The sequence below is a fragment of the Physella acuta genome, unplaced genomic scaffold (genome assembly GCF_028476545.2).
Source record: "Physella acuta isolate Inbredline_101_S28 unplaced genomic scaffold, ASM2847654v3 ptg000832l, whole genome shotgun sequence".
In the NCBI taxonomy this organism is placed as follows: Eukaryota; Metazoa; Mollusca; class Gastropoda; family Physidae; genus Physella; species Physella acuta.
In genome coordinates, this window is record NW_026732350.1 from 232,949 (window position 1) to 249,843 (window position 16,895).

Sequence of the window (16,895 nt, forward strand, 5' to 3'; positions counted from 1 at the left end):
ATAGGTTGAGCTTTTTGTACCTGCTTAGTAGTATATGGGGTTTTTATGTTTAATGGTAGGTTGGGCTTTGTATATATGCTTAGTGATAGGTTGGGCTTTTTGTACCTGCTTAGTGATAGGTTGGGCTTTTTGTACCTGCTTAGTGATAGGTTGGGCTTTTTATACCTGCTTAGTGATAGGTTGGGCTTTTTATACCTGCTTAGTGATAGGTTCGGCTTTTTATACCTATTTACCAGTAATATGAGGTTTTTTTATGTTTAATGGTACATTGGGCTTTTTATACCTGTCTTTGCTGATAGATTGGACTTTTTATACCTTCTTAGTAGTATATAGAGCTTATTTGAGGTAGGTTGGGCTATTTATTTTTAAGTGGTAGTTTCGGCTTTTTATACTTAACAGTAGGTGAGGTTTTTCAGATCAGCTTAGTGTCATGTTGGGCTTTTTAGAATTAGTTTTTATCTCTTTAAGGATAGGTTGTAAAATCTAAGGTGGTGTCTTAAATCTGCTTTTTATCAGTTTTGATGAGGATATTTAATCATCTCATCATGTCTAAATTAAATATCCCAGCATTATAATTACAATGATTGTAAATTCCAGGCCGCAAATGCAACGCGTCCGATTACAAAATGTGGTCCATAGACGATGACCTGCCAGGAGATGATGGGTGTCTGCTGGGTCACATCACCCAGTACCAGCGGCGTCTGGAGCGCAGGGTGTGCTACAACGGTGAAGACTTTGTCAGGAAATCCGAAGTCAGAAACTGTGCATGTACTAGAGAAGATTTTGAATGGTAATGCTGGTTGAATTGATTATAGTTAAGTTAGATGATGGTAATGCTGGTTGACTTGATTATAGTTAGGTTAGATGATGGTAATGCTGGTAGACTTGATTATAGTTAGGTTAGATGATGATAATGGTTAGATGATGGTAATGGTTAGATGATGGTAATGCTGGTTGACTTGATTATAGTTAGGTTAGATGATGGTAATGCTGGTTGACTTGATTACATTTAGGTTAGATGTTGGTAATGCTGGTTGACTTGATTACATTTAGGTTAGATGTTGGTAATGCTGGTTGACTTGATTACATTTAGGTTAGATGATGGTAATGCTGGAAGACTTGATTATAGTTAGGTTAGATGTTGGTAATGCTGGTTGACTTGATTACATTTAGGTTAGATGATGGTAATGTTGGTTGACTTGATGCATTTTGGTTAGATGATGGTAATGCTGGTTGACTTGATTATAGTGAGGTTAGATGGTGGTAATGCTGGTTGTCTTGATTTGATTATAGTTAGGTTAGATGGTGGTAATGCTGGTTGACTTGATTATAGTTTGGTTAGATGATGGTAATGCTGGTTGACTTGATTATAGTTAGGTTAGATGATGGTAATGCTGGTTGACTTGATTATAGTTAGGTTAGATGATGATAATGCTGGTTGACTTGATGCATTTTGGTTAGATGATGGTAATGCTGGTTGACTTGATTATATTGAGGTTAGATGGTGGTAATGCTGGTTGACTTGATTTGATTATAGTTAGGTTAGATGGTGGTAATGCTGGTTGACTTGATTACATTTAGGTTAGATGATGGTAATGCTGGTAGACTGAACTTGATTACATTTTGGCTAGACAGCAAAATGATGGTTGTGAATTCAAATTGTGGTCAATTGGTTTGTTAATGGTGGTGGTAGGGGAGGGGTGGGGTGGGTCAATGACAACACACAGTGATGTGTACAGTATATAAATAGACCAAGTCATGTGCACAGTTGTAACCTCTGCCTCAATCCCCATACCTGTAAAAACTAATTTGCTGTGGTAGTGGGGAGGGGGGGGGGGGGGTACAAGCAACTGTGACCGCTACACAATATAAACCACTATGGGTAACCTGTACAAGATAAGCTTATGCTCAAATCTCCATACCTACTCCCATAGGAACTTATTCAGGCATTTGGTTTAGTGAAATTAATAGCTTCTGACCAAATAGTTTAACTTGCTGGCATTCATTGTCATACATATTTACTTATGTTCACCTACCCTATAAACCTTGAAATCAGAACTTTTAAATTGATGTGAATTATTGTTACATGATTTCAAGAGCATTGGTTTTGTAAGTCTAATGACCAGTTAAAAAAATTATTTTGTTCACTGGTTTTAAAACTTCTTTTCAGTGACTTTGGGTTTGAGGAGAACACCTTAGAACTGGAGTACCGAGCAACAGAGTCGGAGACAGTTTGCAGGCAGCATTCTAATTTTTCCAGCATCAACGCCATACCTAGTCACTGTCCTCCTGGAACTTTCTACAGCTTCTCTAGAGGGTGGGTTTCTTGTTTAAGTTGGTTACTCTCTCACTAGTTAGATGGTCATGACCTGCTCTAGGAACTTTCTACAGCTTCTCTAGAGGGTGGGTTTCATCTTTAACTTGGTTACTCTCTCACTAGTTAGATCAGGGGTCTCCAAACTATGGCCAGCGGGCCGGATGCAGCCCTCGAAGTCCTCTCATCCGGCCAGCGGAGATCTTTTTGTCCAAGGAAAAAACGTTTGTTGGTGATGGCTGAGGAACCTTGCTTAGAAAAATCAAAGACATGCCTGGAAGAAACTGGCCCCCGAACTGAAATTTGATAGTTAATGCGGCCCTCGGACTGAAAAGTTTGGAGACCCCTGAGTTAGATGTTCATGACCAGCATAAAGAATGCTCATTAGCCAGGCAGATTAAAACTGTATGAAAAACTGAGCATTTCCTCTAGTTAGATGGTCATGACCAGACTAGGAATGCTCATTATTCAGATAAAACAGTGTGAAGAATTCAGGATTTTCTCTTGTTAGATGGTGTCATTCTTAGTATGAAGAAGCATTTCTAGAACCCCTTTGCTGGTTGCAGGACCTATAAACTTCCTAAGCTTTTGCTTTCTACCCCAGTTTCATCCCACAATTTGGCTCAAATAAGCGGGGTAGTTTGTTTCTAATATCTACGGATCCGACTCATTAAATTGTCCATGTATATCATCAATTTTGTCCTTTGCAAAAAATACTAAATAAACACTACACCAAATTTTTAGAACCTCCTCCCCCAATGTTGCAGAGCCTGATAAAATTCTGAGCCTTCCACCTCATCATTTATGCAAGACCCTTTAAAACATTGTTTTTGTTTTTACTTAACTGATAACAAATAAAACAGAACTAAACCCCTTAAAAATTAAACTCTTCAATTAGATATTCTAACCATACTCTTTTTTTTTTACATTTAGATTAAACTCTAGTATAGTATTCATATTTAAATTAAACTCTATAATATTTACATTTAGATTCAACTCTGATATATATTCAAATTTAGAAACCATTTCAGCTTGTTTACTATTTATTTAATGGCCTGTTAAAATTTTCCAGTTACCGTAAAGTTGCTGGGGACACTTGTGAAGGCGGCCAAGACCACAGATATGGACCTATTCAATATGCCTGTCCAATCCAAGGTATTAGTCTAATATTTTCTGTTAGCATATGCCTGCCTAATCCAAGGTATTAGTCTAATATTTTCTATTAGTATATGCCTGTCCCATCCAGGGTATTAGTCTAATATTTTCTGGTTAGTTTTGGTTCTTGTATGAACACTAGAAGGCTAACACAGGATTGATATCAATAAAAGGTCAGTGTTAGAATTACCTAGACTAAGGATAGCGTTACCCTTAAGGTTTACACAGTATGGAATTATAGTTGTTTTTTTACTGATATCAATAAAGGGTCAGGGTTAGAATTCAGGGTCTGGTCTAAGGATAGGGTTAGCGTAGGTTGTGTGAAATGGTAGTAATACTGGAAAAAACAAATAGCTGGAAAACACATTACCTACATTCTTGAAAGTATCTTTATAATTGTTATGCAATGTAAATCACTTTAGTGAAATACTGTAAAAAAAATAGTGGAATACTTAAAAATACAGTATAAAGCAGGAAGGCAGTGGTCTATGATATTCAACTGCCAGTAGTAAAATGTTGAATTTTAAAAACTTCAGTTGTTATATATATTCATGTACAGCCTGAATTATTTTCTTGATCATGTCCATGAAATAAATGACAGGTGCAAATTAAAAAAAAAAAATTGCTAGTAACAAAATGGATTTGTATTTGATTAAGAAGTGTGAGTCAATTTTGTCCGGTAAAGAATACAGTGGATGCTACTAGCTGGAAACATTCAGAATTCTGAAACATCATGTGTTATAGGGTTTAAAAATAGATTTACTCTTGGCAGGGAAGAGTGGGGTTAAATTTGTTAACAGATGTATACAATGTCATTGTCATTGAGGTTGTTAATTGTTAAAAAAAAGAATGTTTTTGTTTTTGATACTCTTGTGTCTATAAACGATTCTACATATACATTGCATACTTATGATTTTTTGTTTGTGCATATATATATATATATATATATATATATATATATATATATATATATATATATATATATATATATATATATATATATATATATATATATATATGTACACTTGCTTTTAAATATTTTTTTCTTTATTACAGAGAGAAGTGAATTTCTTTTGATAACGGAACTTAATGCCGTGTCTATGGTGGACCTAAGCTCAGGCGAAGCTGTGCTGATGTTTACAGATAGTTCCATGGTGTCCAGTGTTCCAGCCATCTTTGATTACCAGATGAACTGTGTCATGTATGTTGTTGAAGGCTATGCTATCCAGGTATGTTGGTGGAGGCCTAAAACTGCCCATGTTGCTATCACCATTGACTGTTTTTAAATACCCCTAGCTCATTTATATGTCTGATGTGGCTTATTTCACCCTCTCACTAAATGTTATGCCTAAAACTGCCTATGTTGCTATCACCATTGATTGTTTGTAAAAGACCACTTGCTCATTTCTCTGTCTAACGCCAATGATTTCCTTTCACCAGAAAAAGTGCCTCAGCTCTGACCTACCAGTGCTGATGACTGAGGTCAAAGGTCACCAGGGCCACAGTGAAGTGGCCCACATGGCATTTGACTGGACAGGGAGGAACATCTACTTCACTGACCCCATGAGTAACACCATCCGAGTGGTAAACGTGGACGGCCGGTACCAGAAGACCATCTACGGCGAGGCTCAGGGAGTGTACAGGCCGAGGGCCATTGTTGTTGATCCACACCATGGGTAGGTGCATTAGGTCTTCTTCATCCTGAATTGTAACGTTGGAGGGGGTCTCTGCCAACATGGTTAGATGGTAGAGCGCGTGACTGCTAGCTGGAAAATCTCAAGTTCCAATCTCGGATTTGTGTCAGACCACCCAGCTCTGATGGGTATCCTACTTACATTAGGGAAATAAAGGTGGCTGGGTATAGTGCTAACCACACTGTTCCTTCATATGCTGAGGTTACTAAAATAGGTGAATTCTGTTTCACCTTCTTCATGGACTGTCAGATTCAAAAGGTTACCTTACTTACTTTTTATCTCTGCCAAAATAAATATGACAATTCCAACTCAACATATTCCATATTATTTCAGGTACCTCTTGTATGTTGGTGCCAATGATAATTGCAACTCAACATATTCCATATTATTTCAGGTACCTCTTGTATGTTGGTGCAACATATTCCATATTATTTCAGGTACCTCTTGTATGTTGGTGCCAATGACAATTCCAACTCAACATATTCCATATTATTTCAGGTACCTCTTGTATGTTGGTGCCAATGATAATTGCAACTCAACATATTCCATATTATTTCAGGTACCTCTTGTATGTTGGTGCAACATATTCCATATTATTTCAGGTACCTCTTGTATGTTGATGCCAATGACAATTCCAACTCAACATATTCTATATTATTTCAGGTACCTCTTGTATGTCTTTGCAACATATTCCATATGATTTCAGGTACCTCTTGTATGTTGGTGCAACATATTCCATATTATTTCAGGTACCTCTTGTATGTTGGTGCCAATGACAATTCCAACTCAACATATTCCATATTATTTCAGGTACCTCTTGTATGTTGGTGCCAATGACTATTCCAACTCAACATATTCCATATTATTTCAGGTACCTCTTGTATGTTGGTGCAACATATTCCATATTATTTCAGGTACCTCTTGTATGTTGGTGCCAATGACAATTCCAACTCAACGTATTCCATATTCCGTGCTGTTATGGATGGCTCTGACAAGAACATGACAATGGTGGCCAACAGCTCCTATGTGACGTCCAGTATCCTGCTGACACTGGACATTGCGACCGAGCGTCTCCTGTGGGTCAACCCTAGCAACTCCATGCTCTACAGTTCCTCCATCTTTGGGGCGCCAGTCACGTCTGTGGCTGTGGCTCACCTGTCTGGGATATCAGGTGTAGGGATCTATAAGGTAAGAGAAATGTTATCCTTTATGTGTAGTGTAGGGATCTATTAATACTAATAGTTTTGCTGTCTGTCTATCTATCTATCTATCTGACAAGAACGCTGTAGAGAAAACACAAGCAAAATAAAAACATGCATAGTAATTCGAAAAACGAAGTATGACGTCGACACATTTAGCACAGAGTAGAAAATAATCTCAAGCCGGATAGTGCACACATTAATATGACGTCATTGATTATCGAGTAAACATTCAATACAAAGGCAATTTGGTCTAATCTAAGTAGTTTGCGTGAAGAGTTTCTTTCATACAATTCTTCGGGTAGGGGCGAAGCCCCACCCCCGCGTAAGAACGTCTGAGCCCCCCCCCCCCCCCCCTCCCCAACTCAAAAGAAATTTCCTCATCGATACTCTATAATAAAATTACCGCCTAATTAATGTGTCTAATCTAAAAAGTGGTTTTCTTGCAATTTCTTTAATGCAATTCTTCGCGTAGTGGCTATGCGCGACACCAGTGTTTCTTTCAGACTTTTTCCTCCATGGAGAGGGGTGAGGGTACTTGAAATTTTCGGGGGCGGGGGTAGAATTTTCGGGGAGGGGGCGGACACTGGAAAAAGTATATAATTATATTTCGTTGAATGGGACGGTAGACATGTTTTTTTTAGGGGGGTGGGGGGGGGGGGTGGGGTGGTTTTAATTTAGACTTTTTCCTCCCCGGAGAGGGGTGGGGGTACTTGAAATTTTCGGTAGTGGGGGTAGAATTTTCGGGGAGGGGGCGGACACTGGAAAAAGTATATAATTATATTTCGTTGAATGGGACACGGTAGACATGTTTTTTTTTTGGGGGGGGGTGGGGGGGGGGGGTGGTGTGTGTGTGTTGGGGGGGTGGTGTGTGTGGGGGGTGGGGGGGGTGGTGTGTGTGGGGGGTGGGGTGGTTTTAGTTTAGACTTTTTCCTCCCCGGAGAGGGGTGGGGGGTACTTGAAATTTTCGATGGCGGGGGTAGAATTTTCGGGGAGGGGGCGGACACTGGAAAAAGTATATAATTATATTTCGTTGAATGGGACGGTAGACATGTTTTTTTTTTGGGGGGGGGGGGGGGGGGTGGGGGGGGTGGTGTGTGTGTGTTGGGGGGGGGTGGTGTGTGTGGGGGGTGGGGGGGTGGTGTGTGTGGGGGGTGGGGGGTGGGGTGGTTTTAGTTTAGACTTTTTCCTCCCCGGAGAGGGGTGGGGGTACTTGAAATTTTCGGTGGCGGGGGTAGAATTTTCGGGGAGGGGGCGGGCACTGGAAAAAGTATATAATTATATTTCGTTTAATGTGATGGTAGACATGTTTTTTTTGGGGGGGGGGGGGGGTGGTGTGTGTGGGGGGTGGGGGGGGGTGGTGTGTGTGGGGGGTGGGGGGGTGGTGTGTGTGGGGGGGGTGGGGTGGTTTTAGTTTAGAGAAAAGAGACAGCACTATCAGCCTAGCGCCCGTTGTATCCTTCCTCAACGGGCCATTTTTCTCGTAAGGTAAGATTAATGTTTACCTAGTAAAGGGATCTATAAGGTAAGATAAATGTTTACTTTTATGTGTTGTGTAGGGATCAATAGAATACGGGTTTTAAGTCAGTAGAATGTTCCTGAGTCCACCCAGCTCTGATAGGTACCTAACTTATGTTAGAGAAAGTAAAGGCGGCTGGGCATAGTGCTTACTTCACTATCGCTTCGTATGCCTAAATCACAGAAATAGGTGAACTCAACTTCACTTGCCCTAAGTATCATCAGGTTCGAAAAGGGAAGTTTACCATCAATAAGGTCACCTAGATGTTTATCTTTATGTATTGTTTAGGGATCCATAAGCTTAAAAGTTTACCTTTATGAATAATGTAAAGATTTATACGGTAAAATGCTTACCTTTATATTTAATGTAAAATTGTATAAGGTAGCCTAAATGTTTACCTTTATATATGATGTAACAATCTATCAGGTAACAAAAGTTTACCTTTATGTGCAATTGAAGGGATCTGTAAGAAGATGTAAATGTTTTCCTTTACTAGAAAGGTACCCACAAAAATTAGGTTCTTATTTATTGTATGGCTCTATCAGTAACATAACAGTTTTCCAACATGTTAAATGTAAGGATCAATAAGGTGCCTAAAAGGTTGACCTTATTGGATATTCTAAATTTAGGGATCTGTAAAAGACTTAAGCACTTTTCTTCAGCTGTAATATACAAATTAAAAACAATAGTCATCAAATATTTAGAAAAAAATTATTGGTGCAATGGCATTAACTTTATTCATCTAAGAAAATTTATTTTCTTAGTCAATGTACTAAATGGAGTTAACTCTAGTTTAAAATGGACAGTTTGCAAAGGAAGATAACTCTTTTTTAAAAATTTGAATATGTTTTATTTTATTTCCCTTTACATTTGTTTTTATTGCAGAACTCCGTGTATGTGGTGTCTCAACATAATCCTTTAATTTTTGTACAAGACAATGTCAGGCCCACTCTGTATCACTCATTTGCTAGAGCACACAGCAGTGTGATGGGGATGGTGGTGGTATCAAACACCTCACAGCATGGTAAGTACATTAGGGTGGGGGTGTGGTGGGAGGTGGGGGGGTGGAGGGGTGGAGAGAGACCTAGGGCAACAGTGTGATGGGGATGGTGGTTGTATCAAACACCTCACAGCATGGTGAGTACATTGGGGAGGGGGGTGATGAGGGTGGGTACGGATCAGGGTTGTACATTGGGGTGGGGACTAGTAGCTCCACAACTGCAACAATTGAAAGGATTGCTTTCCAGACAGGTCAAGGATAATTTTGGATCTAACTTCTAATGCAGCTGTTAAAATAAACAGCACATTTAATTCAAAATTTTATGAGAAGTATGAATGTGTCTTAAAATTAAATTATTCTCTAAAAAAGTGTTTTTGTTTAATACCTTTTTAGATTTTTGCTTGTAGAAAGACAATACATTTTTTTAAAGTGTTCTGTTTAATACCTTATTAGATTTTCGATTTTAGAAAGACATGTTCTTTTAATAAATATTTTACATTTCAATACTCTTATCATTTTTTAAAGTTGCTTCCCTTTACAATGTTATAAATCTTAATTTTGTTACTTCCCTTTGGTCAGCTATGAGTGCCTGCAGTACCTACAACAAACGCTGCACCCAGCTGTGCATGCCCAGACCCACCCCGGGGACCAACAACCAGAACAGGACCTGTCTCTGTGGGGATGGGTACCTGGTGGAGAAAAAAAACGGCTCCACAGATGAGTCCTGCCTGTGTGAGAAAGGGGAGATTATGCAAGCCAATGGTACTTGCACGCCAGCCAGCCCAGGTTAGTCATTGTGTTATGGCAGATATTGTGTTATGGCAGACATTGGAGCTGGTAGATTTATTAATACTGCTAGGCTGGGTTAGATTGAAAAAAAAATTATTTTAATGTTTCGGTGCAGGTTAATAAAGTAAAGTGAAGATTCCTCTTTAGACCCTAGTTATCCATTGGGCAGATGAAGTAGTTCACATGTTTCTTGACCTTGGCATATAATAATGTGGTCAGCCACCTTTACTTTTCTTAACCTTACTTAGGTACCCATTAGAGCTGGGTGGACTAAGGGACATTCTACTGTCTTGAACCTGAATTCGAACTTGTGACTTTTCCGGTGCAAGCTAATAGAACTGACTTTTTATTTTAAAAGATTACTTTAGACTGTTTTTGATAGATGTTGGGTGAAAGACATCCTATGTACTTCATTCCTGGAACCAAACAGTCATGCTCTCTACCACTTGACCACACCGCCTCTATGATAAAACTTACTGGGTGAAAATAATGTAACATAAAATGTTATGTTTATTTTTTGCTAGGTGGATCATGTGCCATTGATAAGCTGACCTGTCGGAATGGCCACTGCATCCTGCTGATGTGGAAGTGTGATGGTGATGATGACTGTGGTGATGGCACTGATGAAAGTGATTGTCGTAAGTATTGTTGAGATACCTCATTACGACGTTACTTGTTTCTTGTGAGTAGACCATTGTAAAATTGTTTTATTTTAGCTTACAGCTGAAGTGTTGTTTAGACTTCTTTCTTCTTCTTCTGCGTTCTTAATATTAGTGAAGGAAGAGATTCCCTCCAGCACAATTAAGTATATGTGTCAGCTTGTTATGCACCATATAGGCTGTTGACTCCAATTTTGCCTGCTTTTCTTTTTGGATTTGCTTCCATAGTCTTTGTCCAACCTTTGTACAAGGCAACCATGAACTTTACCGACTTGACCACGCCGACCCTCTGTTTAGACTCTAGATTATGATATTTGTTTTTTAAAAAAGTCACCCTTCTAAACCTGGCTGTCCATGGGGCAGCCGAAGTAAAGTTCACCTGTTTTGTGTGTCCTTAGCAAATGAAGGAATTAGTTTGTTAGCACTATGCCCAGTTGTTCTTTCATTCTTTAATGTAAATCACATACTCAACAAAGCTATGTGAACATGGGGATGGTCTACTGACTAGCTATCCAAAACAAGAGTTCAGGGCTAACAGTCTCTACCCCCAAGCCACCCTGTCCTACACCTGTTTTATAAAGAAGTAAAGAATCCACTTTAGACCTATTTGGCAGATGAATTAGAGTTCATTTTTCTTGACCTCGGTGTATGAAGGAAAGGTGTGGTCAACACTTTGCCCAGTCACCTTTACTGTCCTTAACATGATTTAGGTACCTATCACAGCTCGGTAGATGCAGGGATGTTCTACTGACTTGGACCTGGGTTTGAACTCAAGATCTTCGGGTTAGCAGCCTAGTGCTCTACCGCTTAAGTCACTCCATCCCAAACACCTGTTTATAAAGCCATACAAAATTTGTTTTTACTTTTGTTTTAGTTTATTACTTTTTACTATTTTTACATCGTATACTTGTTGCATTCCAGCATACACCACCTGCAACAAAGACTCGTTCACCTGCCATAGCGGCAAGTGTATCCCTTCACAGTGGAGGTGTGACAAGGAGGATGACTGCAGGGATGGCCTGGCATCTGATGAGCTCAACTGTGGTCAGTACAATGTGTGAAGCTTTAGACATGATGGTCATTAACTGTGGTCAGTACAATGTGTGAAGCTTTAGACATGATGGTCATTAACTGTGGTTAGTACAGTGTGTAGAGCTTTAGACATGATGGTCATTAACTGTGGTCAGTACAATGTGTGAAGCTTTAGACATGATGGTCATTAACTGTGGTCAGTAGAATGTGTAGAGCTTTAGACATGTTGGTCATTAACTGTGGTCAGTACAATGTGTAGAGCTTTAGACATGATGGTCATTATGTGTGGTCAGTACAATGTGTAGAGCTTTAGACATGATGGTTATTAACTGTGGTCAGTACAGTGTGTAGAGCTTTAGACATGATGGTCATTATCTGGTCAGTACAATGTGTAGAGCTTTAGACATGTTGGTCATTAACTGTGGTTAGTACAGTGTGTAGAGCTTTAGACATGTTGGTCATTAACTGTGATCAGTACAGTTTGTAGAGCTTTAGACATGATGGTCATTATCTGTGGTCAGTACAATGTGTAGAGATATAGACAAGATGGTCATTATCTGTGGTCAGTACAATGTGTGAAGCTTTAGACATGATGGTCATTATCTGGTCAGTACAATGTGTAGAGCTTTAGACATGATGGTTATTAACTGTGGTCAGGACAATGTGTGAAGCTTTAGACATGATGGTCATTATCTGTGGTCAGTACAATGTGTAGAGCTTTAGACATGATGGTCATTATCTGGTCAGTACAATGTGTAGAGCTTTAGACATGATGGTTATTAACTGTGGTCAGTACAATGTATGAAGCTTTAGACATGATGGTCATTATCTGTGGTCAGTTCAATGTGTAAAGATATAGACATGATGGTCATTATCTGTGGTCAGTACAATGTGTAGAACCTTAGACATAATGGTCATTACTCTGGATTTAGTACAATTCTCCTGTTTCTACGACTAGCAAGTTTGGTTAGTTATATGCCTAAGTACCCTTTTGAACCTGATGGCCCATGGGGTCAAATGTTTTGGTTAGGATTAGTACCTGGTCATTTTTTATTTTCTCTTATGCCTGGTAGGAATCAGCTGTGTGGACTAGGGTAGTAAAAATTAGTAGGCATTTCCATTTGCTGCCTTAACCTTGGTCATAGTGATTTTCTATTAGCTCTCCTGTCGCCTAAGTAATCTAGTTTTAGTTATTGGTCCATATAGAATCATGTTTTAGAAAAAAGGGAATGGACGTATTAAGTTTTGGTTTAGAATTATTTGATTAAAAATATTTGCTACAAAATTGATTGATGGGTTAATAATTTATGCTATTTTTATCTCATTTTGAAAGATGAAAAGTGTATTTTTTTCTCAGGAACATTAAATGAATTAATTATTTTTCTTAAAGGAACTCTTTAAAACTGCATACACCACCATTTTAACTTGGAAACACATTTTTTTTACACAAAAATATTGAATAAATTATTCTTCTGCTAAGGGAAATAAAAATCTTTAAAACTGCACACACCACACTTCTAAATTTGAAAAAACAATTTATTTTTGTACAGAGACATTTAATGAATTTTTCTTCTACCAGGAGATAAAAACTGCTCATCCAACCAGTTCAAGTGCTCAAATGGCTACTGTATTGACAGTAGTTGGAAATGTGATTTAGACAATGACTGTCATGATAACTCTGATGAGGAGGGCTGTTTTAGTTGTAAGTGTAATGTATTAACACATATTGCATTATACATGTGATATATATAGGGATATATAGGGATATCCTGGTCAGCACTTACCCAGCACTTTTACTTTTCTTAATTTAGTGGACAGAGAAATCTCCTATGTATATGAATCAAATTTCACCCACAGCTTTAGTTAAATTAACATTATTGTTAACTAGAACTAAATTAGTGAATATTCATGTATGTAAATCAAATTTTACCTACAGCTGTAGTAAAATTCACATTATTGTTAACTAGAACTAAATTAGTGAATATTCATGTATGTAAATCAAATTTTACCCACAGCTTTATTATTTAAATTTACATTATTGTTAACTAAATGAGTGAATATTGATGTATTTTAGCCTGCAAAAAAGAGGAATTCATGTGCAACAATGGAAAATGTATCAACAACTCCAAACTGTGTGATGGCCACCTAGACTGTTCAGATGGCTTAGATGAATTAGGATGTTCAATGCATACTAATTGTTCAGGTAAAATATGTACAAAATAGAGTATGCTATTTTATAGTTTAAAAAAACAAACTTTATTTTATCTGGAATAATCTTTATTACTTAGTTGATGTTAAAATGCATACTAATTGTTCAGGTAAAATATGTAAAAAAAAAATAGAGTATGCTATTTTATAGTTAAGAAAAAAAACTTAATATGTTGTATCTGAAATAATCTTTATTATCTCATTGATGTTAAAAATTCTTCATTTTAAAAAAAAATTAGTGTTCATCACAGTTGTTGCTAGCTGTATCCTTGTTTGCGAGAGTTAATCAGTTTTTATGGTCCCATTTAATGAATGGGTTGAGTTCTTTATTGTACTCGTCATCATCTTTTCCTGTTCGTGCCCAAGACCCACTGAGCAGATAAAGTAGAGTTCATCTATATCAATGACCTTGGCATGAAGGTGAATAATGTGGTCAGCATCATGCAGAACTGTCTTTGTTTCCCTAACTCAGGTACCCATCAGAGCTGGGTCGACTCAGGCATATACTAAAGACTCGAGCCCGGTGTCCAAACCTGAAACTTTTGGTTTATTATTCATTAGCTCTATCACCCAAACATGCCATACCCCTTTACATTACTCAACAACATTTTCTACTTGTAATAATAATTTTTTGTTAAAAATATAAAATATGTCTGTGCTTTATAAAATAATATTTTTCACTTTCAACCAGAACATGAGTTTTACTGTGGTGATGGAAACTGTACTTACGTGGGCTTCAGGTGTGATGGTGATGCAGACTGTGCTAATAGTGCTGATGAAATAAACTGCAGTAAGTGACATCTTGATATATGTTAGATAAAATACTTCTGGAGACAGGACCTTAAGGCTAAAACCACTAAGATGGGCTTCACATTGAGTAGATAGCACTACAGGACTGAGGGCTCTGGAAGTCTTTGGGTGGATACCCATACCAGTAGGGGTGATGAGCTGTGACGATTATGTGACATATTGAGCCTGCTTCCTATAATTTGGTATAACATTTCACTAGTAGATAAAAAAAATTAACATTTTCTTTTTACATTCTAAGTCGCCATTTTTTAAATGCTTCCACACATGCTTGCAGTGTTTTATTATGTAATTTATATTTGTTGTTTTTCTGGCTTATTACCACCACCTTCATAACTTGTTGCCACTAATTATTTGAGGAGGCAACTTGATGACTATATTTTGTCTTTACAAGTGACAACAGCCTGTTGTTGTACATAAGAAGCCTATGTTCATTTGAACATTTATCTGGATGTTTTTTAGCACTATGAGGGGTAGTTGTTTACCAGAAGGTCTACTGGTCTAACTGCTTACTTGTCTGGCTCATTGCATAAGGGCAAATAAATTGTCCCATCCTCCCCATCTTCTCCCATCCTCCCCATCTTGTCCCATCCTCCCCATCTTGTCCCATCCTCTTCATCTTGTCCCATCCTCTTCATCTTGTCCCATCCTCCCCATCTTGTCCCATTCTCCCCATCTTGTCCCATCCTCCCCATCTTCTCCCATCTTGAACCATCCTCCCCATCTTCTCCCATCCTCCCCATCTTCTCCCATCCTCCCCATCTTGAACCATCCTCCCCATGTTGTCCCATCCTCCCCATGTTGTCCCATCCTCCCCATTTTGTCCCATCCTCCCCATCTTGTCCCATCCTCCCCATCCTCCCCATCTTGTCCCATCCTCCCCATCTTGTCCCATCCTCCCCATCCTCCCCATCTTGTCCCATCCTCCCCATCCTCCCCATCTTGTCCCATCCTCCCCATCTTGTCCCATCCTCCCCATCCTCCCCATCTTGTCCCATCTTCCCCATCTTGTCCCATCCTCTCCTTCTTGTCTCATCATGTCTTAACCTATCTCATGTTGCTCTCTCTTGTCTTCTGTCCTAATCTGTCTAATCATGTCTTATCTTAACCTGCCAATCCTAATCTGTCTAATCCGAATCTTTCCCCAGCCACTGAACTACCTCCATCAACACCTCCAGGAACTGATAAATGTGGCATCCTCACCTTAAAGTGTGACAACGGTGGCTGTATCAGCTGGTTGGACTATTGTAATGGTATTGATGACTGTGGGGATGGATCTGATGAAGCTGGTTGTAAGTTCTGCCTAAGTCCTTATATTTTCATTAGGGCTTCATGCATTGCCTGGACTCAGGAATATCACTGAATTTTTTTTTTTTTTTCGTTGCAGAGATTATGTAAAAATAAAATTAAAAGAAACTTGTGCTCATTGTGTTTTGTTAAGTTGGAAATATCAGACTCTGAACTATATTTTTTTTCACTGCGGTGATTGTCTAGATTAAAATTGAATTAAATATGTGCTCATTGTATTTCATTAAGTCAGAAATATCTCAGACTGTGAACTATGTTTTTTTTTCACTGCAGCGATTATCTAAATTTAAATTAGATTAAATATGTGCTCATTGTTTTTTATTGACTAAGAAATATCTCAGATGCTCAGATATAATTATATTGATGTTGGTTTCTAAACCAAATGTTTTGTTTTATAAAAGCATTGCTGCTTAATATGAAGATAATTTGTAATAAACAAAAAAAAACACAATACAAAGATTTTTTTAAAAATTGGGCGGCCAACTTGGCAAGTAGCCCTATGCCTCATACAAAGAAAAAATTAGCACATTTTTTTTTTTTCAATTTAAATTTTTTTATTTTAGTTGTATGAATTGAAAAGTGACCCATACTTTCAAAGATTATTTTTTACTTAAAAATGTATTCTATCTTAATTACAAATTTTAACTGATGTGGCTAGGTGACGAAGAGCACACAACAGAAACAACACCACCATCCTCACCCTACTACACCTGCAGCACGGAACAGTATATGTGCGAAGGTGCCACCCAGATGTATACTGGCAGGAGGTTGTGTGTCTGGAAATCTTGGGTCTGTGATGGCACCCCAGACTGTCCACAAGGGGATGATGAGAGGAACTGTCAAAGTAAGTCACTAGGGGTCACTTTAAGGGGTCATTCTAGGGGGTCACTCAAAGGTCAACAGGCAGGAGGTTGTGCGTGTGGAAGTCTTGGGTCTGTGATGGCACCCCAGACTGTCCACAAGGGGATGATGAGAGGAACTGTCAAAGTAAGTCACAAGGGGTCACTCTAGGGGTCATTCTAGGGGGTCACTTTAAGGGTCATTCTAGGGGTCAATCTCAGGTCAACTGGCAGGAGGTTGTGCGTGTGGAAGTCTTGGGTCTGTGATGGCACCCCAGACTGTCCACAAGGGGATGATGAGAGGAACTGTCAAAGTAAGTCAATAGGGGTCACTTTAGGGGTCATTCTAGGGGGTCACTCAAAGGTCAACTG

At 38.6% G+C, this 16,895-nt stretch overlaps 1 protein-coding gene across 1 annotated transcript in view; it reads left to right on the top strand.

Annotated features, from left to right (window-relative positions):
- Window positions 1-16,790, top strand: part of LOC131951850 (sortilin-related receptor) — a 31,468-nt gene extending 14,678 nt beyond the window's left edge. The window contains exons 13-28 of the mRNA XM_059314252.1: window positions 598-790; window positions 2,171-2,317; window positions 3,387-3,469; window positions 4,526-4,698; window positions 4,910-5,145; window positions 6,078-6,351; window positions 8,767-8,905; window positions 9,461-9,667; window positions 10,195-10,308; window positions 11,251-11,373; window positions 12,941-13,063; window positions 13,436-13,564; window positions 14,261-14,359; window positions 15,525-15,668; window positions 16,343-16,528; window positions 16,636-16,790. Coding sequence (XP_059170235.1) covers window positions 598-790; window positions 2,171-2,317; window positions 3,387-3,469; window positions 4,526-4,698; window positions 4,910-5,145; window positions 6,078-6,351; window positions 8,767-8,905; window positions 9,461-9,667; window positions 10,195-10,308; window positions 11,251-11,373; window positions 12,941-13,063; window positions 13,436-13,564; window positions 14,261-14,359; window positions 15,525-15,668; window positions 16,343-16,528; window positions 16,636-16,790 — 2,525 coding nt within the window. The remainder of the gene's footprint in view (window positions 1-597; window positions 791-2,170; window positions 2,318-3,386; window positions 3,470-4,525; window positions 4,699-4,909; window positions 5,146-6,077; window positions 6,352-8,766; window positions 8,906-9,460; window positions 9,668-10,194; window positions 10,309-11,250; window positions 11,374-12,940; window positions 13,064-13,435; window positions 13,565-14,260; window positions 14,360-15,524; window positions 15,669-16,342; window positions 16,529-16,635) is intronic.
- The last annotated feature ends 105 nt before the right edge of the window (window positions 16,791-16,895 follow it).